Genomic DNA, 25,576 nt, shown 5'->3' on the forward strand with positions numbered 1-25,576 from the left:
TTGAGAATCATCTGCATAGGAAAAAAGAGTAAGACCAGCTTGATCGGCTATATCTGCGAGAGGTCTTACATAAAGATTAAAGAGCAGAGGGCTAAGTATGGAGCCCTGAGGGACCCCGTGAGGGGAAGGGTGGATGCTAGAATTATGAGTGGCTGAGTAATTTGAAAAGTGCGACCACTCAGAAAGGAGACGATCCAGTCGAGAGCAGAGCCTACTAGGCCCATAGCTTTTAAGGTTTTGATAAGTGTGGAATGTAGTATAGTGTCGAACGCTGCGCTGAGATCAAGTAAAACAAGCGCTACGGTATCTCCACAGTCAAGATGGTGGCGGATCTTCTCTGTGACGCCGAGGAGGGTAGTTTCCGTGGAAAAATTGGGCCTGAAACCGGACTGGGAGGGGTGAAAGATATTGTTTTGTTCGACGAACTGAGCAAAATGAGAATGAATGTGTTTCTCTAAAATCTTGGAAAAAATTGGCAACAGAGAAATCCGGCGGTAGTTGGATAGAATGAGGGGATCAGCAGATGGCTTTTTCAGTAAAGGAGTCACCATAGCGTGTTTCCAAAGAGTCGGAACTACAGATTCGTTGAGAGATGCATTAAGAACATTTAGAACAGTATGCATATGAGAAGAATCTAGTTGTATGAGAATAGAGGGGGTAGAGGGTCGTTGGGTGAACCGGATTTTAGTTTTTTTAGGATTAGGTTAAGGGAATCCATGTTAAGAAGAGGCTAGGTGTCAAGACAGGGAGCCATAGTAGTAAGCGCAACCGGTGACTCAATAGCAGGCTGTTCCTGGGTATCTGAATGTAGGGAGTTCTGAGCAGTGACAGAAGATGGTGTACTAAAAAGGCTGCTATCAGATTGAGAATTCTCAATAGCATGATGGATCTTCTCAATTTTTTGTTCAAAGAATTGAGCAAGATCCTCGCATTGGTCACTTCCCAAAGGGGGAGGAACAGCTAGGATTTCAGATCCGGCGAGCTTTTTGACCACGCTAAAAAGAGTCTTAGAGCAATTTGTAGCCGAGGAAATAGAGTTTGAGACAAATATAGCCTTGGTAGATTTACATAATTTGTGGTAAAGTTTTTTTGATTCAATGTAAGCTGTTTTAAGTTCTGGCAGATAGTCTCTCCTCCATTTACGTTCCAGTGACTTACATTTAGACTTTTTAATTTTTAAAGCATCATTGAACCACGGTGCCGGAGAGCGGTGGTTAGTGAGTTTATTTTGGGTGTAAGGGAGGCAAGAGTTAATGGCAGTTAACATCCAGTTGTGTACATTATTGGAAAAGAATTCAACATTTGAATCTGGTACAGGACTGTTCAGATGAAGGGCATTGTTAAAAGCATTCATGTCAAGTTTTTTCCAATTTCTTTTGGCAGTCTTCAGAGGATGAGGTAGAGATATGGATGTCGATGGAATTTGAATAGTGAATGAAGATAAAAAGTGGTCAGACCAGTGAATAGGTAGCGCTGGGTCACAGTGAAGACTAGAAAGGTTAGAAAAAATGGGGTCGAGGAGATGGCCAGCTCTGTGAGTAGGACCTGAGTTACATAGAAAGATATTCAAAGCGGCAAGATCAGAAATAAAGTTGCTGCAGGTGGCATTAGCAAGATTTTCTAAATGCAAGTTAAAGTCTCCGAGCATTGAAAAGTTGTTAGCATTCAAGATCAGAAGGGTGAGGTAGTCAGGAAAGGATGTAGCCCAATAATTAGGCGGTCCAGGAGGACGATAAATAAGAAGGCCAGAGAAAGTAAAGTGGGGGGTAAGGATTAGCTTGAATAGGGCGGCTTCACATTGAGGAATGTCAATCGTAGTAAATTTACATTGGAACTTATTTTTATGGATAATGGCGATGCCGCCACCAGGAGAAAACAGTCTATCTCTCCTAGAAATGACATAATTGGGAGGTAAGGCCGCTACAATATCTGGACTTGAGCTCTCATGGAGCCAGGTCTCCATGAGGAATAAGGCATCGGGCTTGATGTCATGGAGGAGGTCAAAGATGTCAAGTTTATGTTTTGGAAGAGAGCGACAATTCACACTAAGGAAAGAGAAGGTTGTCGTGGTATTCCTGCGTGAGGAGCAGCAGGTAAAAGAGAAATTGCATCCCTGACAGGTGTCAGTAGTGTCATTCATAACTGAACAGTAGGTGCAGTCAGGCTTCTTAATAGTACGAAGGGCTAGCAATTGCTCTGGGGTAAACGTTCGTTTTACCGGTGCGTGTAAAGAGTGAGGGCCAGGGTTTATGGCCCCTGGTCCCGGTCGGGCGCGGACAGGCGCAGACGGGCTTGCCTTCGGCGCGCCGCTGACGCGCCCGCTGCGCGTGTCCGCTGCGCGAAGCAGCTGGCATGCAAATAAGCCCAGAGTAAGGTGACCAAGGTCACGTGATGCGCCCCGCCTCCCCTCGCCTCTAGCCCGGAAATGGGAAAAATGTCACCGCGATCTCCCTCCACAACAACCGGGAGCACCCGTGGTGGAACGGGGAGGATGCGATTGAAAAGGGCATCAGAGGTAGAGAGGTAGGCAAAAGATGGCGTTTTAAAACAAAGTAAAGTGCCAGTGACAATGGTAAAAGACGGTAATTCAATCTGTGCAAACAGGAATTATACAGTACGCAACTGGTTAAAATACAATTTCTTTTGGTTTAAAAATGCTTAAAGATGAGGTACCAACAGAGTAGTCTTACGGTGGAAGGCTAGATTCACAATGCGCGTCCGCTGCGCAAAGCAGCTGGCATGCAAATAAGCCCAGAGTCAGGTGACCAAGGTCACGTGATGCGCCCCGCCTCCCCTCGCCTCTAGCCCGGAAATGGGAAAAATGTCACCGCGATCTCCCTCCACAACAACCGAGAGCACCCGTGGTGGAACGGGGAGGATGCGATCGAAAAGGGCGTCAGAGGTAGAGAGGTAGGCAAAAGATGGCATTTTAAAACAAAGTAAAGTGCAAGTGACAATGGTAAAAGACGGTAATTCAATCTGTGCAAACAGCAATTCTACAGTACGCAACTGGTTAAAATACAATTTCTTTTGGTTTAAAAATGCTTAAAGATGAGGTACCAACAGAGTAGTCTTACGGTGGAAGGCTAGATTCACAATGCGCGTCCGCTGCGCGAAGCAGCTGGCATGCAAATAAGCCCAGAGTCAGGTGACCAAGGTCACGTGATGCGCCCCGCCTCCCCTCGCCTCTAGCCCGGAAATGGGAAAAATGTCACCGCGATCTCCCTCCACAACAACCGGGAGCACCCGTGGTGGAACGGGGAGGATGCGATCAAAAAGGGCGTCAGAGGTAGAGAGGTAGGCAAAAGATGGCGTTTTAAAACAAAGTAAAGTGCAAGTGACAATGGTAAAAGACGGTAATTCAATCTGTGCAAACAGCAATTATACAGTACGCAACTGGTTAAAATACAATTTCTTTTGGTTTAAAAATGCTTAAAGATGAGGTACCAACAGAGTAGTCTTACGGTGGAAGGCTAGATTCACAATGCGCGTCCGCTGCGCAAAGCAGCTGGCATGCAAATAAGCCCAGAGTCAGGTGACCAAGGTCACGTGATGCGCCCCGTCTCCCCTCGCCTCTAGCCCAGAAATGGGAAAAATGTCACCGCGATCTCCCTCCACAACAACCGGGAGCACCCGTGGTGGAACGGGGAGGATGCGATCGAAAAGGGCGTCAGAGGTAGAGAGGTAGGCAAAAGATGGCGTTTTAAAACAAAGTAAAGTGCAAGTGACAATGGTAAAAGACGGTAATTCAATCTGTGCAAACAGCAATTATACAGTACGCAACTGGTTAAAATACAATTTCTTTTGGTTTAAAAATGCTTAAAGATGAGGTACCAACAGAGTAGTCTTACGGTGGAAGGCTAGATTCACAATGCGCGTCCGCTGCGCGAAGCAGCTGGCATGCAAATAAACCCAGAGTCAGGTGACCAAGGTCACGTGATGCGCCCCGCCTCCCCTCGCCTCTAGCCCGGAAATGGGAAAAATGTCACCACGATCTCCCTCCACAACAAAAGGGAGCACCCGTGGTGGAACGGGGAGGATGCGATCGAAAAGGGCGTCAGAGGTAGAGAGGTAGGCAAAAGATGGCGTTTTAAAACAAAGTAAAGTGCAAGTGACAATGGTAAAAGACGGTAATTCAATCTGTGCAAACAGCAATTATACAGTACGCAACTGCTTAAAATACAATTTCTTTTGGTTTAAAAATGCTTAAAGATGAGGTACCAACAGAGTAGTCTTACGGTGGAAGGCTAGATTCACAATGACACATTCAGCACCATGTACTAATCCATTCACTGCGCCAAAACCCAAAGACTTATAAATTCACCCAGGCACTCTCCTTGCACTACTCTAATCATTCAGTCAGTACCCAAGTAGTCATCCAGTGACCCAGGCCTTGGCACATGGACTGCTTCAAACCCCTATCCACTATGCATGCAGTCCTCTAACCACCTACACACTTGTCTTTCACACCTTCAATTCCCCAGTCAGAATCTATACACTCCAGCAAACACCCTGTCACTCCCCTTGCACTCCTCCAGTGACCCATGCAGCACAATGTACTAATCCATTCACTGCGCCAAAACCCAACCACTTATAAATTCACCCAGGCACTCTCCTTGCAGTACTCTAATCATGCAGTCAGTACCCAAGTACTTATGCAGCGAGCCAGGCTTTAGCACCGGGACTGCTTCAAACGCCTATCCACTATGCATACAGTTCTCTAACCACCTACACACTTGTCTTTCACACCTTCAATTCCCCAGTCAGTATCCATACACTTCCAGCCAACACCCTGTCACTCCCCTTGCACTCCTCTAGTGACGCATTCAGCACCATGTACTAATCCATTCACTGCGCCAAAACCCAAACACTTATAAATGCACCCTGGCACTCTCCTTGCAGTACTCTAATCATTCAGTCAGTACCCAAGTACTCATGCAGTGAGCCCGGCCTTAGCACATGGACTGCTTCAAACCCCTATCCACTATGCATGCAGTGCTCTAACCACCTACACACTTGTCTTTCACAACTTCAATTCCCTAGTCAGTATCCGTACACCTCCAGCAACCACACTGTCACTCCCCTTGCACTCCTCTAGTGACCCATTCAGCACCATGTACTAATCCATTCACTGCGCCAAAACCCAACCACTTATAAATTCACCCAGGCACTCTCCTTGCAGTGCTCTAATCATTCAGTCAGTACCCAAGTACTCATGCAGTGAGCCAGGCCTTAGCACATGGACTGCTTCAAACCCCTATCCACTCTGCATGCAGTCCTCTAACCACCTACACACTTGTCTTTCACACCTTCAATTCCCTAGTCAGTATCCATACACTTCCAGCAAACACCCTGTCACTTCCCTTGCACTCCTCTACTGATCCATTCAGCACCATGTACTAATCCATTTACTGCGCCAAAACCCAAACACTTATAAATTCACCCAGGCACTCTCCTTGCAGTAGTCTAATCATTCAGTCAGTACCCAAGTACTCATGCAGTGAGCCAGGCCTTAGCACATGGACTGCTTCAAACGCCTATCCACTATGCATGCAGTCTTCTAACCACCTACACACTTGTCTTTCACACCTTCAATTCTCCAGTCAGTATCCATACACTTCCAGCAAACACCCTGTCACTTCCCTTGCACTCCTCCAGTGACCCATTCAGCACCATGTACTAATCCATTCACTGCGCCAAAACCCAAACACTTATAAATTCACCCAGGCACTCTCCTTGCAGTACTTCAATCATTCAGTCAGTACCCAAGTACTCATCCAGTGACCCAGGCCTTAGAACATGGACTGCTTCAAACCCCTATCCACTATGCATGCAGTCTCCTAACCACCTACACACTTGTCTTTCACACCTTCAATTCTCCAGTCAGTTTCCATACACTTCCAGCAAACACGCTGTCACTCCCCTTGCACTCCTCTAGTGACCCATTCAGCACCATGTACTAATCCATTCACTGCGCCAAAACCCAAACACTTATAAATTCACCCAGGCCCTCTCCTTGCAGTACTCTAATCATTCAGTCAGTACCCAAGTACTCATGCAGTGAGCCAGGCCTTAGCACATGGGCTGCTTCAAACCCCTATCCACTATGCATGCAGTCCCCTAACTAACCAACACACTTATAGTTCTGCACTTATACATTCACCATACACTACTATGCATTCTTTCAGTCAATTAAGCTATACACATGCATTCAAACATACTTTCACACATTAACACACAAATATAGTTCTTTCTTTAACCAGAGAAAAACTTTTTTTTTCTTCTTTTTTTCTTTTATATGTTTTTTGTATTTTTATGAATGATTTTGTTATATTTTTGGTGTTTTTTCAAGAAAAAAACCCGAAAAAAAACAGGAAACTTCAGGAATTAACAGCCATTCCCAACAAAAAAAAGCAAACAAAAGTCTAACAACGATGATTTCGTTGCGCCGCACACACTGCTTCAACAGACTGCTCTCCATAGGATATTAGTTTGTTGCACTTTACACAGTGCTGCTTCAGTAGAGCAAATTGAGGACGTATGTCCGGTGGTGATGGTGATGTAGAACTGCCAGAGGTACCAGGCACTGCAGGTGGAGGGTTCTGTTGTGCTCTCCTGCGCTCCTCCCGAGCCAGATTCACTGGAGTCTTCAGGTGCTTATACATCGAAGCAGTACCGCAAGAGTATTTTTCTCAGCACTACCTCGGCACTAGACACGCTCACAGATCTTGCAGGTTACTTTGGTGGCGTTCACTTTCTTCTGCCCCTCCGGAAAGGTGAAAAACTTCCACACCACCGATACTGGCCTTTGTGGGCGTGGAGCTTCCGGTAAAAACTCTTCCTCTGAAAAATGTTCCTTCTGGTCCTGTGGCTGTTGTCCTGAAGCCATGATGTTGGTTTTATTCTCAAAAACACCAAATAAAAAGTAATGGGAATAGGTTCTTCCAAGCTCAGAGATCACTCTCCAAAGAAGCTCAAAGAAGAATGATGGAAATGGGTGGGGTCCTTCAATAGTTAGAATGGGAAATGTTATGAACCAATCAAATCTTTTTTTTCAGGTCACATGGGGTCCGCGCACCCTGCGCACAGGGAGCACGCACCCAACGCGACTTCGCGAAATTGCATTTAAAAGTAATATAAGTTTATTACAAGTAAAGTAATATTATTTTTATGAATAGCTTAGATAATGTCTTGTCCTAATATGTATATTAAAGACATATATATATATCATTTTAAACATAAAAAAAATTTGCGGGAGTCACGTAATCACCACGTCGAACAAGTATATGACGGCACGCGGAGGCGCGCGAGTGTCGCGTACAGTAATGCGCATGTGTCGCAAATGTGCGGGAGCTGGAGTCGCGTACTGGTCGCATAGCGATCGCGCACATCTCAGAAAGTACGCACCCGTCGCACACCCCTCGCAGATCCTTCACAACATTTCTAAAATGGCGGCTAGGTTCCGCGTAGTGATCGAGAAAGGTACGCTTTGGGTGCGCAACTCCAAAAAAAAATTGAAAAGAAAACAATAAAGAAATTAATACAAATGTATTAAAATAAAAATATTTCAGTTTCAGTATTTTAAAAAACATTTTTATTTCCATTTATATTAAAAATATATAATGTAATTTAAAAAATAAAATATGTAAAACTAAACAGTTAAAAAACTGAAGAAAATCAGTATAAAAAAAATACATATAACTATTATTACATTTAAACGTTATCATTTAAAAAACCCTTGAAATTCTCTGAAAAAAACATAGGTTTCAGACATGCTATAGTTAGGAATTAGCATTTAAAAAACTTTAGAAATTAACTGAAAAAACCATAGGTTTCAGGGCTGTTATAGTTAGCTGGACATTTCACTCGTACAAAAGCATTGAAATTCCACCGTTATAGTTAGTTCTGCTAACTATAACTCGCGCGCCCGCAATCCACTGCTGATGATGTCAAATATTACATCATTCATGACATGGTCAGTGACATCACTGATGACATCTCAAATGACATCACTGATGACATCATCCACGAGACAATCAGATACACCTCATCATACACTAGTATAACCTTTCATCAGTCACTGTAAAATACAGAGTACCATATTTGAATCCATTGACACACCAATACAAGTTTCTAAAAACCCACTCAGTGATTACTAGATCTACACACTCATCTAATCACTTACCTATAGATTCACTCATACATGCTGTCAATGATCAATATCAAATATACTTATACACCTATATCGACATTACACACCAGCACACATCCTATTCACTTATGCAGTCATCCTACTCACTTATGCAAACAATGGATCATACTTACATTTAGTCAGCTACACACTTATACAAACACCACTTCATTTATTCATATAGATAGTAACTCATACTTAGTGTGTTATAAAATCACTATTACAAGTATACAGTTATCCATATAGTCACTCATACAACCACTGAGTCTTATGTATACTTATTTATATACAACAACTGTCACATACACAGCCTTTTATTTTTCTAGTTTGTTGGACATGTACCATTGAGAGATATATTTGCTCATCGCCACACCCATAAAGATATTCACTCACCCAAACAACTGTTATAACATGCAGTCTTAAACTCATATACCTACTGAATCAACTACTCACACATCTTTGGGCAGTCACAGACCCCCCACCAAACCACACACACATTCACTCTCCCATACAAATACTCAGTGAACTAATCAATAACTAATATAGACTTTCACGTAGCTAGTAACCAACTGGTGCAGCAGTTTACACAACAACTGACAAAGTGATACAGATATTCACACAGTTTAGTCACTATCCAATATATTTAGTGAGACACTATAAATTAGTCAAGTAGACAGTCTACCACACTGCTACTAAATCCTCAATCCAGATATTTATATATCCACTTAGTCTTCAATGCAGATTGCTATATATATAATACATATTTAAATAACGAACCAAAGCACATTCACTGGATGATGTCATCAGTGATGTTATTTGAGATGTCATCAGTGATGTCACTGACCATGTCATGAATGATGTAATATGTGACATCCTCAGCAGTGGATTGCGGGCACGCGAGTTATAGTTAGCAGAACTAACTATATTGGAGGAATTTCAATGGTTTTGTACGAGTGAAATGTCCAGCTAACTATAACAGCCCTGAAACCTATGGTTTTTTCATTGAATATATATATATATATATATATATATATATATATATATATATATATATATATATATATTATCTACTGGCGGTCGCCAGTAGATAGTTATAGTTAGGACCGTGTTTCCATAGGAAATCCGCAACATTCTATTTGGAATAATTTTGGCGCCGATTGACGAATCCTCGCGAAATTTTCAAAATAGGTGGGGCGCTCTGCTCCGCTCCTTCCCTGAAAGTCTCGGGGGGATTCGTCAAGCGGGGGCTGAGAAAAAGGGGGGGTCCCAAAACGCGTTTTCCCCATGCATTTTTCCATAGGACCTTTAGTCCAAGCTACAGCCCGAACGGCTGAACAGAATTACTTGAAATTTGGCAGAGAGGTAGTCCTCAGTTCAGGGATGTGCCTTTTGCAGGTCTGGTGTAAATCTGTTCATTAGTTCCTGAGAAAATTGCAGTTAAAAGCATATATATATCTATAGGCGCGCACCGTGCGCAATTCCGATTGGTTGTTAGATGTCAGTAAACATTCGAATCGGTCGAAATCAGGAAGTGTCAGCCGCCATTTTGTCTCTCGCAGTCTGAGGCAATGAAAAACAAAGGGGGAAAACGTGAGAAGGGGGCAGGATGGACAGGTCCTGACCCCCTAGCCTTTGTCAGGGGGTCACTGAAGGGCCCCCAAGGGTAAATAAATTAATATTTTTTTTTGCGAAAAATCGCGGGGTGCGCGCGCCGTACGCGCACGGCACAAACAACGCATCATGGGCGCTTGGTGCGCCAGCGCACCAAGCACCCACGGCGCGCACGGTGTGCGAAGCGCACCGTGCGCGTACGGTACGCGCACGGTGAAAAAACTTAAAAAAAATAAATAAATACATAACTTAGCATTTAAAAAAACGTACAAATTCACTGAAAAAACCATAGGTTTCACACACGTTATAGTTAGGAATTAGCATTTAAAAAACCTTGCAAATTCACTTAAAAAACCATAGGTTTCACACATGTTATAGTTAGCTGGACATTTCACTCGTGAAAAACCATTGAAATTCCCCCGTTATAGTTAGTGCAGGCAACTATAACTCACGCGACCGCAATCCTCTGCTGATGATGTCAGATATTACATCAATGATGACATATGTGTCTTTCTGAAAAAAAAATATTTGTAATATATGTAAAGCTAAAAATTAATGGAAGAAGACATGGGTAAATAAGTGTCTAAATACAGTGATGTAATATCTGACATCATCAGCAGAGGATTGCGGTCGCGTGAGTTATAGTTGCCTGCACTAACTATAACGGGGGAATTTCAATGGTTTTTCACGAGTGAAATGTCCAGCTAACTATAACGTGTGAAACCTATGGTTTTTTAAGTGAATATATATATATATATATATATATATCCTTCGATTCCGCTTTTCAGTAGGAACTGCCTTCTCGTGGCTCCTGCTCCTGAAAGTACAGACACGGACCAGTTCCTTGAGTGCAAATATTTATTAGCTTTTTCGCTGGTTAGTCGCCATAACGTTTCGGCTCCAATTGAGCCTTGTTCACATGACAACATGACCTTTCACATTACTTCCTTAAATAGGATACCTTGATACTCAGCACATGATATATATATATATATATATATATATATATATATATATATATATATATATATATCAAGGTGTATTGAAGAATGAGTGGGTGTATAAGTGTCTGAATGGATGATTGAGTAGGTGCGTGACTGATTGTATAAGTGACTGATTAAGCGCATCTTACTGAATGCATGGGTTAGTGAGTAAACTGTGTGAATGTCTCTATCAGTCTGTCAGTTGGTGTATAAGTGGCTGCATGGGTTGGTGAGTAGCTACATGACTGTCTATATGGGTTATTGATTGGTTGTCTGAGTATCTGTATGGGTGCCTGAGTGTCTTTGTGAGTGGGTGGGGGGTAGATGACTCTGTGCAGAGATGTGTGAATGGGTGATTTCCTGGGTGTATGGGTTCAAGAGTGGATCTGTGAAGGGCTGTATGGGTGGGTGAGTGTGTGTATGGGTGTGCTGGTGAGTGAATGGATGTCCCAGTGGTATATGTGTGAGTAACTACATATGTGAAAGGCAGTATATGTAAGTGTTGGGGTATATAAATGACTATAGGTGGGAGTGAGTGATTATGAGAGTGGCTGTATGGATGAGTGTCTGCTTGTATTAGTGATTGTGTAAGAGAGTAAGTATGTGTTAGTATTTGTATAAATAAGTGAGGTGGTCTGTGTATAACTGCATAGGTGAGTAAATGGGTGTTATTGATTCTTTGCATGACTGAGGAGGTGTGTGAGTAAGTCTATGGATGAGTGTATGTATGGGTGTATGAGTGCATATGATAGTGCTGTATTGATCAGTGACTGCATGTATGAGTTGCTGTATGGGTGAATGAGTGGATGTGTGTGTAGACTTAAGAATCAGTGAGTGTGTATGTAGTAACTGGTATTGGTGTGTCTATGGTTTTGAAAATGGTAGTCTGTATTTTAGAGTGGGTGTATCAAAGGTTATATTAGGGTGTGAGGAGGTGCATCAGATTATCACATGGATGATGTCATCAGTGATGTCATTTGAGATGTCAGTGATGTCATCAGTGATGTCACTGACCATGTCATGAGTGATGTAATATGTGACGTCATCAGCAGTGCATTGCGGGGGTGCGAGTTACAGTTAGCTCTACTAACTATAACGGACGAATTTCTCTGGTTTTGTACGAGTGAAATGTCCAACTAAGTATAACGTCCCTGAAACCTATGGTTTTTTCAGTGAATATATATATATATGTAAATATGTAATATATAATTGTCCAAGCCTAATCGCTGTTAAAATGTAATCCTGAGTGATTTTCTATTTGTATATTTAGAACTATAATCACTAGTATATGTAGTAGACCTTTGTACTTACTACCATTCCTATGTGTTTTTAGAGTTTATCTGTTTGTATCTCTTCCTTGTGTGACTTTACATCTTGTACATTTGCAATTATTATTATTATTTTTTTCTCTTCTGTTTGTATCTCTTCCTTGAGTGACTTTACAACTTGTACATTTGCAAAATGTTTCTGTTTGTATCTCTTATGTAACTCATGTAATCCTAAATCCTTATGTAACGCAACTGGTTCTTTTGTAAAGCGCTCTGACACCTTCGGGTAATGTTCGTGCTATATAAAATCGCATTAAATAAAATATACAAATAAGCACAGTGTAAAAGTGGAACTGTCACGTAAAAGCACTTTGAGAACGTGGCAACTATGTTGACCCAACATTTACACCTATTAATTTTGAAGTAGTCACATCAACCAACGGAGTTTTCTGCCTGAAATATACATTTCCTACAGAAACATTTAGCTTGAATTTATTTTTCAGTTAAGGTGTGTCACACACTACATAGTGTATATGCAGTTACCTGGATGTGAAAGGCCAACAATATAGCTACTGATTATTTTGTTCAAGTCACTGCCCAAGCCCCCATTGTATTCAGAGCATACATGCCAACAATTTGGAAGAGGAAAGTTGGAGATTTAAAAAATAAATCGGGATGATGTATTTGTCCCATTGACTTCTATTAAGGCGTGTATGGGAATTGCAAGTGTGCTGCTGCAGGATGGGAAATTCGAAATTGAATATAAGTTGTGTCCATACCATTCAGGAGCAGAGAGAAGGCGCTATGGCAGGCAGAAAAAGCGTGACAAAAATGTTGTGCACTTGCTTGCAGGAGCAGGTTAGTGGCAGTGCATAATCCGAGTCATACAAGATGATAGGTCCCTGCCATCTGAAGGCCGGTGAAGAATCTGTTTTTTTTAATGCAGGAATCAGAGTCAGACTTCCCATTCTTGTTTTTTTAAACACTTTAGACCACCACTGCATGCAATACAAGAGAGAAACGTCGTACTAAAAGATTGTTCCGTTTTCACTTTAGTAAATATATTTTGACGTTATGTGGGCTGGACTTGATTCGATCTTCTTTTGAGAAACAGGTGGAGCTTGCTTTTTCAACAAACCTCAGGCAGCAGAGTAGTTCTTGCTGCGCTGACTGCTTGGGCCAGCAGAGAACACTTCCTGCTGCTGCCGCTGCACCACTGCTCCTCTGCCGCCTCCCCTGCCGCAGCAGCCGCAGCACGGGGGTTAAATGGGAAACCTCTTCGGAGGGGTCAGCCAGAAGGAGCCCACCGCCCTGGAGGAGTGCGACTCCACCTGGGAGACAGACTCGGGAGGCGAAGACTCAGAGGAACTAGACAGCGAGAAGAAGCAGCTTTGCACTGAGCAGGAAGAAGACGGTGACCCGCAGGGGAAGGAGCAGAAAGAGGGCGCAGAGGCAGAGGTTGGCTCTGAACAGGTAAGCACACCGTAGACATCGCTATGGTAAACTTATCCACCTCAGACGCTGGCCATCATTGTGAACACAGTAGTCTCTGATCCTAGAGTCCACAGAATAAGACTGTATGGGTAGGTGCTAGAGGATTGTAAACGGGCTTGCAACTGTTGTACATTGGTGCTGAGAGAACAGCAGCACCCTAACAATTGAAGTACATTGGTGTCGAGTATTTTTCAACACCCCTTATTTTAAGACTACAGGTGCTTATGAATCATCACTACTACCGTGTAAGAAAATGTATTTCTATATTTGGCATTATATGGTGTGCAAAGGTCGCCTGAGAGTACTGGGGGGTCACCAGCACCCTGTTTGCTAAAGGATTATATACATTGCTACGGCTAAAGTGCATTCGACCTGAGCAATTGTCTACACCTACAAGAGTAGAACAACACAGGTGATCATGGGTTCTCAGCACTCCCCTACTCTAGTACCTAGATGTTGAGGAATCATCATGATTCCTGAGGATGTGCTGACCGGGCTCCTGAAGTATCTTTGCACCAAGGAATTTTAGCTCCCAAGCCCTTCTAATGGGTTGCCTTCATTCTTCCACCTGAAGTACTTGGCCACGGAGTCCAGAAGGTCATTCATGCTGAGTGATCTTTTCGCCCAAATGGCTAGAACAACACTAATGAAGGCCAATTAGCAGCATATACCTGTCACAGGTTCGTAAGAGAACTGAAATCATCAGCCTCCCATGCCTCTCATGTGGGGTCACTGCTGTATGTTTGCAGTACTTTCTGTACATGGGCGGTGTATTTAAAAGTTAAAGTGACACAGCAGTACGTGCCTGAGTGCCCCCTGATCTGGCATCACTGCCTGCACCTTTATTTACAGCATGCATGAATTTCATTGCACAGTTTAGTTTGCAGCTTTGTGAATTACGTCAGCGCTACTACAACTTTGGATGGGGAGTTGGATATTGCAAAATTCCCAGTTGGCGTATTTGCTCTGAATCATTGAGTTAAAAAGCAGCAGTTTGCAAATGGTTGACTTATGTGGTGGTGTTGTGGTAGCCTAAGATAATTTTACAATCGTGTACTATCGAATGCTGAAGTACAGTGCCAATATTGAAGGTGCCCTGAGTTCAGGGCACTAAGAAGCATTTGAAAGTACTGTGTTAGTGTATTATAACTACATTGTTTGCCATGTCTTGTCATTAAAACATCTGCATTTTGGCAAATACTCAGTAGACTAGACTTTTCCTTTGCAAATATTTGGTTTCATCAAAGCAGTGCTTACAGGACAAACAGTTGCTTTTGCATTATATGAGACTAGGGCCTAGGATAAGAAGTGGTAAAATGCTTCACGTTTTGTGCCTCCATAAAAGTCAAAGATGTACTCTGGCATTCTTGTAACACCATTGTTCAGCAAAATGACTGACTGTATCTATTGATCATTTTTTGGTGCCCATATCCAAATTTACACGGAAAGTACTTATGTGAATGGACAGTTACGAAAACAACAATCAAAAGCGAAAAACAGACTGAGCCTCCTGGAGTTCTATAGTCTCGGAGAGTACTACTACAAAGATAAGACTATTCTGAGAACCATGATCAGCACCACAATTTCCATTTTGCCTGGATTACAGCATATTGTTTTGATTATTTCTTCAACACTTAGGGGGCTATTTGAAAAGGTAAACTTACATGTGAGTAAATCAGTACATGTAAGTTTATTTACTCTTATACCTCTGAGTAACTTTACCACTTTTGGGTGTTCACCATTTCTGAGTGTAAAGTTACTCAAAAATATAAGGGAGTCGGTTAAAACATCACATGCACACTTAAAGTTGCTACTAGTAGTGACTTTAGACAGTATTTAACATTCCACACACTTGGAGGAAGCCACTGTAGTCGGGCAGATATCTCCCAGTGGTAAAGTGCAAGTAAGGATTTTGTTTATTACCCCTCCCCTGCTCATGATGGAACCACTCCGTCATGAGCCACGGTCGCCGTGTGCTCATGACGGAGTGGTTCCGTCATGCCGCGGCCGTTGGCGGCCGCTCCTCCCACGCTGCGCTGATTCCCCGCCTGTGCGGGCGATTAGCGCAGTGGGCGGAGTCATGAGCACAGCTTAACCGTGGCTCATGACGGAGTGGCTCCGTCATGAGCACAGCGCCACCGCGCTGCCCCCAAACCCCCCCCCCCCAGCGCTGCGGCGGAATTCCCGCCGCAGCGAAGGGGTTAAAGTTTAAATAAATAATAATAATATATATTGTTTTTTTACATCTAATCTTAATTTCAATTCTATATATAATTTAAAAGTAGTAAAAATTTTACAAATCGATTTTACAGCACTGTTAACTTAATTTTGAATTAAATATTGAATTTAATTAAGTGTATTAAAATTGTTTTTAAAGATTTGTTTTAAAGACAATACACCTAAAGTAAATTGTTTTTATTTGTTATGCATTAAAGGGTACTAAACGTTATGTATGTAATAACTTCAAAATAATGTCATTTTTTTAAGAGAGTTACATTTATTTGTAAATTAAAAAAGGTAATTAAAATATTTAAAAAATGAAAATGTTACAATTTATATTTGAATGTATATTTACATTTTAAATATTACAATCAATGTAAATATTTTTTAACGTTTAAATAAATTAAAATATTTTAACATTATTTCCTAAGTGGTCCTATCTTAAGTCCCTGCTTCTGTTATTTTTTATGGGAGAGTGTTGCAGCGGAACCAGTGGTTGAAAGGTATTTCTCCATTTTCCAGCCACTCTCCCGTCCATGCCACATTTACTACTAAAATGTATACCCAAGTGTTCAGACATCTCTGCAGACAGGGAGCAGAGAAAACATAGTAGAGGCCCGGACATTGACAGCTGCATGTAGGCTTGTAAATCGCATTTATTAGTATGCCGGTAGTACTATTATGGTATACCAAACCTACTACAAAATGTAGTTTGTGATTAGGCCCCAGATCTACGACCATTTCATTTTGCAAGTCTCTAATTGCGATTTTTGCAACTTGCAATTGGAGACTTTCAAATTAAATGTACTAATGTGTCTCAGACACATTAGCGAGTCCCAATGGCGTCGCAATTGACCTGCCTCATCAATATTGATGAGGCAGGTCACATTTTGCGACCCTTTGGGAATGGGCAATCACACTTGGGATGGTGGTTTGCTGGGGACAGCAGACCACCAGGTACGTCTGTGTTTTCTTTTGAATAAAGCAACCTTTTTTTTTTTTTTTGGAAATACAGCCCATTTTCCTTAAAGGGAAATGGGTTGCATTTCAAAAAGAAAAATGAAACGTTTCTGTTAGATTTTTTAAGAGTAGGCAGTGGTCCTTGGGACCATTACTTTCTCTTAAAAAACTTTTCACTACCATTAGAAAAGGTAAATGGTTGCTCTAGGGACCCCTTCTTGTTTGCGAATGGGTTACCACCTACTTGAAGTAGGCTTAAGCTGCAATTGTTTTGCAACCACATTCCGGTCACAAAGCAATCCTACACCCCCCTGCGACTCGCTATTCGGAAGAAACTCCCTTGGAACACCACTTCCTAATTGCAACTCGCAAACCCTATTTTGCGAGTCAGTAATAATTTACCAACTCACAAAATAGGGTTATTACATGTGAAAAGGCTATTAAGCAGTCGCAAACAGCCCGATTTTCCAGTTGCGAATGCTAAAAGCTGTCATACATCTAGCTCCATGCCCCTTCATTTTTTATGCTGTAGAATGCCGAGAACATTTGTAGTGCTATTGTTTCTGTGTTATGTAGCTTGTGAGTAAGTGTAGAACTGTTTGTGTATGTGAAGGAAAACAAAGCAAGGAAACCCCTGTATCTCCCAGGAAATCTAGTAATAGAAAGTCTCTTAATGAATACTTTTAATAATACTTAACAGTTGTCATAATTCATCACTCTGTGGCATTGGCAAAACTGTTGCAGGTTCTGAAGCACTTCTGGCATTTGATGGAAAGGGTCTTATTGTCTGAGTTAAAGCTCTTCTGTTTACACTCGAATGTAATTCTTAGTAAAGCTAATGTAGTATTTAGAACATCTGATGTGAGGTTGGAGCTTAAGCGATACGATTAATCAAGTGGGGGGAGAAGGAAGAGGTTGTGATCCATTCAGCTTCCTTGAAGAAATGCTCAATATCAAATAGGGAATGAATCACTTGACCTGAGTAACCAGGGTTTGCAATGTGTTTAGATAAAAGCCCTCATTCACGTGTATAGGTCAGTGGCTGTATATCTTGGTTCTGCGCCAAGTTTAAAAACGTGACAGCATCATCATAGGGCTTATTTTTGTATGCTTACCTCTGTCCAGAGGATGAACCACTGGTTATTGCAGTAGTGATCAGAAACAAGTGAATTTATGGTGCTCTGGTGAAGTGGATTACAAGACCTCATATGTCCTAGACAAAAGTTTAATTGGTCCGGAATAGAGGTGAATAAAAACAGTGTAGTATATAGCTATGTGCCCTCGAGTGCATAAAACCCCATAGGGACCATACTAATTACTAAGATTTTGGAATTGGATACTTACCAAATTTATGTTTTGTACAATTGACTTGTACCAACATCCTTAACATAACTACCGATGTCACATCACTATGTGTTGTATAAACAGTTCCAAACAAGATCAGCCCTAGTTGGCTAGTCAGTCCCCACTTTTTCTCTTTATTCCTTCTCCCGTGATAAAGAATTGCCATTTTTTAGTTACTTTTTCTTCTTTTCTTCTCATAGTGGATTACAAACACACATATGCATTACTAAAGACAGCACGCACTATTATCAGAAAGTCAACAAATATACAAAACGAATGTCTTTTATGATTTTCTCCCCCCCCGCCCCTTCTTTCAACTAAACAGGTACCATGTGACCTTCCCAAAGAAGAGTGAACTATAAATCGTTTACTTAGGCAGCTATATCAATTGACATAGCTACCATCACATTTTTGAGGTCCTGAAGAAAGCCCCCACCGACCCACAAGGGCGACCGCAAGGGCTGAAACATGTCAACCTATTTTGGACACTAAGAGTGCGTTAGACTGCTAATCCGTCTTCTTACGCACCACACTGTTTTTACTCACCTCTATTCCGGACCAATTCAAATTTTGTCTAGGACATATGAAGTCTTTTAATCCACTTCACCAGAGCACCATAAATTCACTTGTTTCTGATCACTACTGCAATAACCAGTGGTTCATCCTCCGGATGGGGGTAAGCATACAAAAATAAGCCATATGATGATGCTGTCACGTTTTTAAACTTGGCGGAGAACCAAGATATACAGCCGCAGACCTATACACGTGAATGAGGGAATTTTATCTAAACACATTGCAAACCCTGGTTACTCAGGTCAAGTGATTCATTCCCTATTTGATATTGAGGAGCTTAAGCAATACCAATGAGTTGTGGACACTGAGATCCAATTGTTGATGGTATATGTTCCATTTGGGTGATGGTGTTTTAGAGTAAGAGTCCAATAGTTCAGAAAGTCCTCCATACTGGAGTGACATTGCTACTACCTGTGCTGGAAGAAGGTGTCCAGTTTAGTAACTGGTGATGCTGACCTTGCGTATGGCGTGCAGCTAACGAAGAGTGAGAATGCTGGCGTGGTCACGCCAGAGAAATGGGTGAGGTTACTAGATTTCTTCTCAAAGGATCTGAGTAAATGGCATTCAAGATATGTGTGCTTGAGTGAGTAGATATGAGGCCTATAGCATTCACATATGGGATAGTACATTTTTCGATGCCATTGTCAAGATGGTTAAACCAGACATTAAGGCTGCTATAGATGATCACAGTGGATGCTTATGAATTATTTACACAATAAAGTTACGGAATGATTCAGCAAAGTCAGGGTCAGGCAGAGGAGGAGAAAAGATTGAAAGGAGAGTTTGCATCTTGCTAAACAGATTTGCAGTCAGAAATATCTTACCATATGTGATGGGATCAGCATATTTAAATATAATTGGAGAGTTTAATTTATATGTTGATTCTGAGAATTTGAGTCACATAGTAAATTTAGTTAAAGATCTGGAAGCCATTCAGCTGACCCAGTTTGTTAAAGGTCCTAGGCATTCAACAGGTTCTGTTGGATCCTGTTCTCTCCGATGTAATGGCCCGAGTGTGCATCCCCTCTTCACATTAGCTTGGACCAGTCACTTTGCAGTCCCTCCGGCAATCGTGGTAGAGCCCTTACCACCTCGGATGAATTGTAGACTGCGGATCAGTAGACAATGGTATAAATGATGACTTGTTGCAAAAATCCCCCCCCCCCTCCCCCCCCCAACAACTTTTGTGTGTTTTGATGTACCACCCTAAATGGCAAAGGGTAAGTCCAGATGTGGGTCTCTTGCTTGCTCACCTTGTCACTGGAACCAAGCTAAGCCCAACTGAAGAGCCCAAATCAGGGCTGAACTGGTATTGCGTTGCCTGTGCTTTGGTTCATTAACGGACCGGGCTTGGTAGTTCGGGCTGGGCTGTTCTTATTGGAGCAGGGTAAATGCTGATTTGCATATGGCGGGGTCTAATCTGAGGTGGCATTGGGGGCAAAAGAATGATAGTTTGGAATGCTACCCTGAACGATTGTCATTGGTTAGACTTTTTGCAAGCATCCACCTTGTGTGTGTTTGATGTACAACCCAATGTGGCCAAGGGTGTGCCCAGACATTGGTCCCTTGTCCACAGTGCTACTGAAGCCAAGCTAAAACCGACTGAAGAGCCTTAATCAGGGCAAAACCGGTCTTGGGTTGCTTGTGTTTTGGTTCAGAGAGGACCTGGCTTGGTACTTCAGGCTGGACTGGTCCTAATTGAATAGGGTCAAGACTGATTTGAACATAACTGGGTCAAATCTGAGCTGGCATCGTGGGCTAAATAACGATGCATTGTTATGCTACCCTGAATGATTGCCCGTGGTTAGACTTTTTGCAAGCATTCTCCCATCACCTTTCGTGTGTTTGATAAATTGAATGAAGCCAATTGTTTGTAATTTGTTACAGCGCGATATACTGGTTGTGGACAATAATATAGAAGAACCAGTGACTAGCACTAATTCCTGGATTTTTTTGGTGCTTGACACTCCTATTCCTCAAATAGTGGCCAAGCCTTAAAAGAAACTGCCTGCCGCTTGGTTTGATAACCACCTACATGAGCAAAAAAAGATGGAACAAGCATGGTGGAAATCCTATGATCCTAAGGATAAAAAGATGTATTCTTAATACAAGGAAGACACCAGAGTACTGAGATAGCACACAGTTATAAAAAAAAGTTCAACACAAATATAAAGATTGCACATATAAGTATACATATTTGATTTGACAATATCCATACTGCCAACATGTGTTTTCATCCTGAGGGACCTTTTCAGGGCTGCAACATAATGTCATAAAAGACGTTATTAGGAAATGTATATGTAAATATCATAAAATATGTCAATCTTGATGTTACATAAACAAGAATGTACAATCTCCTTAAAGAGCACATTCCATGTTATATAAAAAGATATCTTTAATAAAAAATCCAAATTCCCATGTTAATGATAGAGAGTGATAAATTGAAACCAAGTGTGGGCACGGTGCCAGAAAGTAGATACACCTCATAGGTAAAGAAACACAGTGCAAATAGTCAAGAAAATAGCCTGAACATCCAAATAGTGTACACCACTGATAGAAATATGCCCAAAAGCAAATGTCCAGAAAAATGAGTGGTCACAGTTAAAGAATAGTAAAGTGTATAGAGTATATAAAACTCCAGACTTTTAGAGTCCTCTTAAAACCTCTGGATCAGTGAACATATAAAAAAAGAGTGTCTCCCAAAAAAGACTGTTGGAGGGACCTACCCTGTGTTTCGCGTGGTACTCAAGAAAAAATAAAAGGAATGTCCAAACAAACTGTCAAAACAAAAGCCAATAGGATCTTTTAGGAATATTAAGCAAGTGTGATCATAGCGTTAAAAAACAAGGGGGGAAAAGGGCACGGATTCAATGCCGGTCATAATGGTTCTTCATAGCATACGGTAATTGGACACACATGCTATGATAAGAATAATCGCAAAGTACTGGTCAATTGACAAGTGAAAAAAGTACGAAGGATGGAGATCATGCCAAATATATTTAATTGGTAATACGTACGCAGTATGACAAATTGAAAACACTTTGCAGTTATGTACAGTTCTGTAGCCCGTGCCTGAGGTCTAGAAGTGTTTTCATCACCCTCTGTAATTGACATGGGGTATGGTACGCCCTACCTCACCTAAAGTAAAAAGAGCATGAAGAACATAAAAAGCCTCAACATTATCATCACAACAATTAATACATTATCTGTTGAAAGAGATTACTATGAAAATACATACAAACAAGGTTACAAAAATGGGGGAGATGCATGTCTTATAACAGACTTGGGGTATAGATACATTTTCAACTCAACTCCTAGGGCACCATGCATATATGCTCTATTTAAGGTATTCAAGTCTGGCCCCTTTCCCCCAGGCAGGCCCATTAATGTGGGTATTGACCACAGAGTGTTTATCTGAACACATTGATTCATTTTTACAGCCTATTGTTTTGAACCTTCCTTCCCATATACCAGACACTAGAGACCTTTTGAATAAATGTATTGATTTTGATTAGCACGGAGACTTCACCTTTGTCAATTTGGATGTATTTTCCATGTACACTTCCATACCTAGGAATTACTGCCACTCAGCACTTTCTCTATCTTAGTGATGCCACTTTGAGCATTAAAATACGTTGTTGGACATCATCATCATATTTCTTTATTCGATCATTTGATGACCATAAAAGATCACATAAATCTATGTCACAGTCTAGTCAAAATAATTTAATTTAGTCACTTGATCGAGTATCTGGAGGAACCTAATTTATTGCATACATCTCAAACTTGCTTTCACTTGTCTCATAGTACTGAGATTGTGTTGCTCAGGCTCACAGAGGAGCTTTGTAAGATTTTCAACACAGGAAGTTCAGCTGCTTATATTTTACTAGACGTAAGCGCTGCTTTTGACACTGTATCCCACAAGATACTATTGAGCAGATTAAATGACACGGGTATTTCCTGCCATATGCTAGGCTGGCTAACCTCCTTTTTGTTGATATCTCCATCCTCCTCCTTCCAAGTGATAACTTTAATGTTCTCCTCCACAATGCACAAGCTGGAGTTTGGGGTTCCCCAAGGCTCTGCGCTAAGTCCTACGCTTTTTAAAAACTATGTTCGCCCACTAGCAGAATTTTTGGGGTTTCTTTGGTTTCATATGCAGATGGCATTCAATTGATTTTACCGTTGTCCTCGCTTTAGGAGGCTGGCCCCTCCCACTTCAGAAATTGTATGACATCAGTGGCGCAATGGATGAACTTGAATTGCCTGAAGTTGAGCTCCAATAAAACTGAGGTTTTAACTATTTGCAAACACTCCTTGACCTGGGGACCTCACTGGTGGCCTAAGGTTTTTAGACAATCCCTGTTCCCAAATCAGTGGTGAAAAACTTGGGAGTTTAAGTTGGTAATAAGCTGTACTTTGAACCACAAATTAAGGTGGTTACATTTTATTGTTTTTGCCTGCTGAGAAACCTTAAGAAGATTCCAGGATTTTCCACTTGGGTTCAGGAGATGTTTTTCAGACCTTAACCATTTTGCTCTAAATTATTGTAAACTCCTAGGTCTGTGCTAGGAATAGATTACAGAACATCATAAAGGCTGCTGCTATGCCATCTGCCAAGAGAACATTTGTTATCCAGTCAGCTGTGAAATTTACATTAGCTCCCAGTGGAGGAGCATACTCAATGTTGGCCTTGTTTGTTACTCATCGCACCCTCAATAATTCAGACATGCCTAGTCTCAACTCTCTTCTTCAGCCTTAACGGCCTCCAAGGTGTCTAAGATCATCTGAGCTCAACCAGGCTATGATACAACGGTTTAAGTTAATGAGGCAGGAAGGAAGCTTTTACCATGTTCTCGGGCCACATTTGTGCAATAAACTTACGATCACCCTGCGTAGCTATACCAACGACTTTATTTTCAGTAAACAGCTTAAGACCTAGCTGTTTAGAGCTTGAGACTGTTGAGTCTCTCCTTGCTGTCAGCATTAAGTGCACTGCGAAGCCCTATTAGGGCAGTAACACTTATTATAAATTCCTTGTAATATAAGATAACAAGTAAAGATGAGTGGAAAGGAGGCGAGTGAAAGTGATAATTTGTGGAATATTTTGAGTGCCTTTGCCCTTTGAATTAGGTTTGTGTTTGAAAACCATTTTGCATTTTGGTTGGATAGCTTCATGAATAATGAAAGCTATCATTTGCATGTTAGTAGAAATTAGTAGTTCACGTCTGTGGATTAGACGATTATGCATGTGCTACTGATGTTGACATAGGTTCCAAGGATGCATAGGTTGAGTGGAGAGGCAGTAACGGGTTGAAAGTAGACTGATGGCGGAGGTCAGAGCAAGAATCGGGCGTTGAACGGATCCAGTTAGCAGAAGAGGTATTTTTATTGGGTCATCGGATGTAGAAAGGGGACAGGAGGTGGGCAAACTAAGTAGAAGCTAGGAGAATTAGGTGCCTTTCGGCTACGGTAGGTTAAGAGAAAGGCACAGGGAAGAAAGGATGATGGATGTGTTGGACATCTGTTTGGCATGTTGAGGAAATGTGGTTTCAAGAATGATGTAGGATGAGGGAAGATTAGTGGGAGAAAGCGGGAGTATAGGGTCGGACAAGTAATACGAGGGTAAAGAATTTGGGTATAACATTGTGAATTGAGGGCAAAGGGGAGAGTTTGAGGTAAAGGTGGGACAGGGATTTTGAATGAGAGTAGGTGTTATTGAGATGAGAATAGAATTGGAAAGGTTGTATGAGGAAAATGGTGGGTAGGTAGGCTGTCAGGGTGGCGAAGATATGGTGTGGGACAGAAATGGTGATTTACAATGGTTGAGATGGAGGGAAAGGTCAGAGTACGAACCTATGGGTAGCTGGTGAACTGCTGAGTAGGAGGGAGAGAAGTAAATTACTAAAAGTAAGGCGAGGAGAGCAAGAGATGGTACTAAAGTAAATGGGTAAAAAAGAAAAGAATGCTAAAATATAATCGCTGAAGATGGGAAAGGTAGGAAACAAATCGAAAGGAGATAGAATAGCAAGGATTATAATGTGTTTAGGTCGAGTTGATAAGACTCAGAAAATTGAGTTTATGGGGGATATAGGTGTCAGAAGTGGTGAGGAGGAAGAAGAAGAGCGTTTGGTGTTAGGTTAGCTGGAGTGAATTTGATGCTACTTGGGCATCATGTTCTCCGTGTAGTGGAATATACCTAGTGAATTGAGTGGTCCCTAGAATCTAAATGGGAAAGGAACAAGTGAACAGTACCGCTCATTGGTACTGAGTTTAGCACTCTAGGGCAGAGTAGTAATTCACCCATTGCACCCAGATGTAGATAAGGAATACCCAGATATTCAAACCATCCCATGGGTAGGACAATGAAGAAGTACAGGTGTGCCAAGTAGCACTTGTGTGTGTGTAACCTATTGAAAGTTCACATCCAGAGGAGATATACCCAAATCACAGGTAGCACCCTAACTGCTTGCAAAAACAATCCACAAATGGCACCCACATGCAAATAATTTCACTTTAGCACCGAAAAGATGATTAAACCAATAACGGTCAGCACTCAGAAGGCAAATTGTAGGAAAGTGACCCTTTATGACAAGGTTAGCCCCACTTTTTGCCCACTGGTACTGATGTTTGTGACTGGATGTGCACTGGGCCCCTGATAAACAGGCCCCAGTGCCAGTGCTCTTACCCTAAAAACTACAACAGCTCAATTGTGCCCTAATCGGAAAGGAATGTAAGTCCCTGGTAAATTATACCTATGGTATAGAGGGAATGGGTAGTAAAGAGGGCATTTTTAGGCTGAAGCATGAATTATGCCACCCAAATGGACCCACATAAAAACTATTAAGACTGCCATTGCAGGATGCATGACAGGGCGCAAGCCATTCTGAAAACATTCCCTGTGTGCAATGCTCAAGCACACTTGAGAAATC

The 25,576-nt window shown here is 41.7% G+C and overlaps 1 protein-coding gene across 1 annotated transcript in view; it reads left to right on the forward strand.

Annotated features, from left to right (window-relative positions):
- Nucleotides 1-13,181: 13,181 nt before the first annotated feature.
- The window catches only part of OGFRL1 (opioid growth factor receptor like 1), a 164,063-nt gene continuing 151,668 nt past the window's right edge, over nucleotides 13,182-25,576 (forward strand). Inside the window, exon 1 of the mRNA XM_085610924.1 lies at nucleotides 13,182-13,526. Coding sequence (XP_085467050.1) covers nucleotides 13,320-13,526 — 207 coding nt within the window. The 5' untranslated portion in view covers nucleotides 13,182-13,319. The remainder of the gene's footprint in view (nucleotides 13,527-25,576) is intronic.

This window comes from Triturus cristatus, chromosome 6 (genome assembly GCF_964204655.1).
Source record: "Triturus cristatus chromosome 6, aTriCri1.1, whole genome shotgun sequence".
Taxonomy (NCBI): Eukaryota; Metazoa; Chordata; class Amphibia; order Caudata; family Salamandridae; genus Triturus; species Triturus cristatus.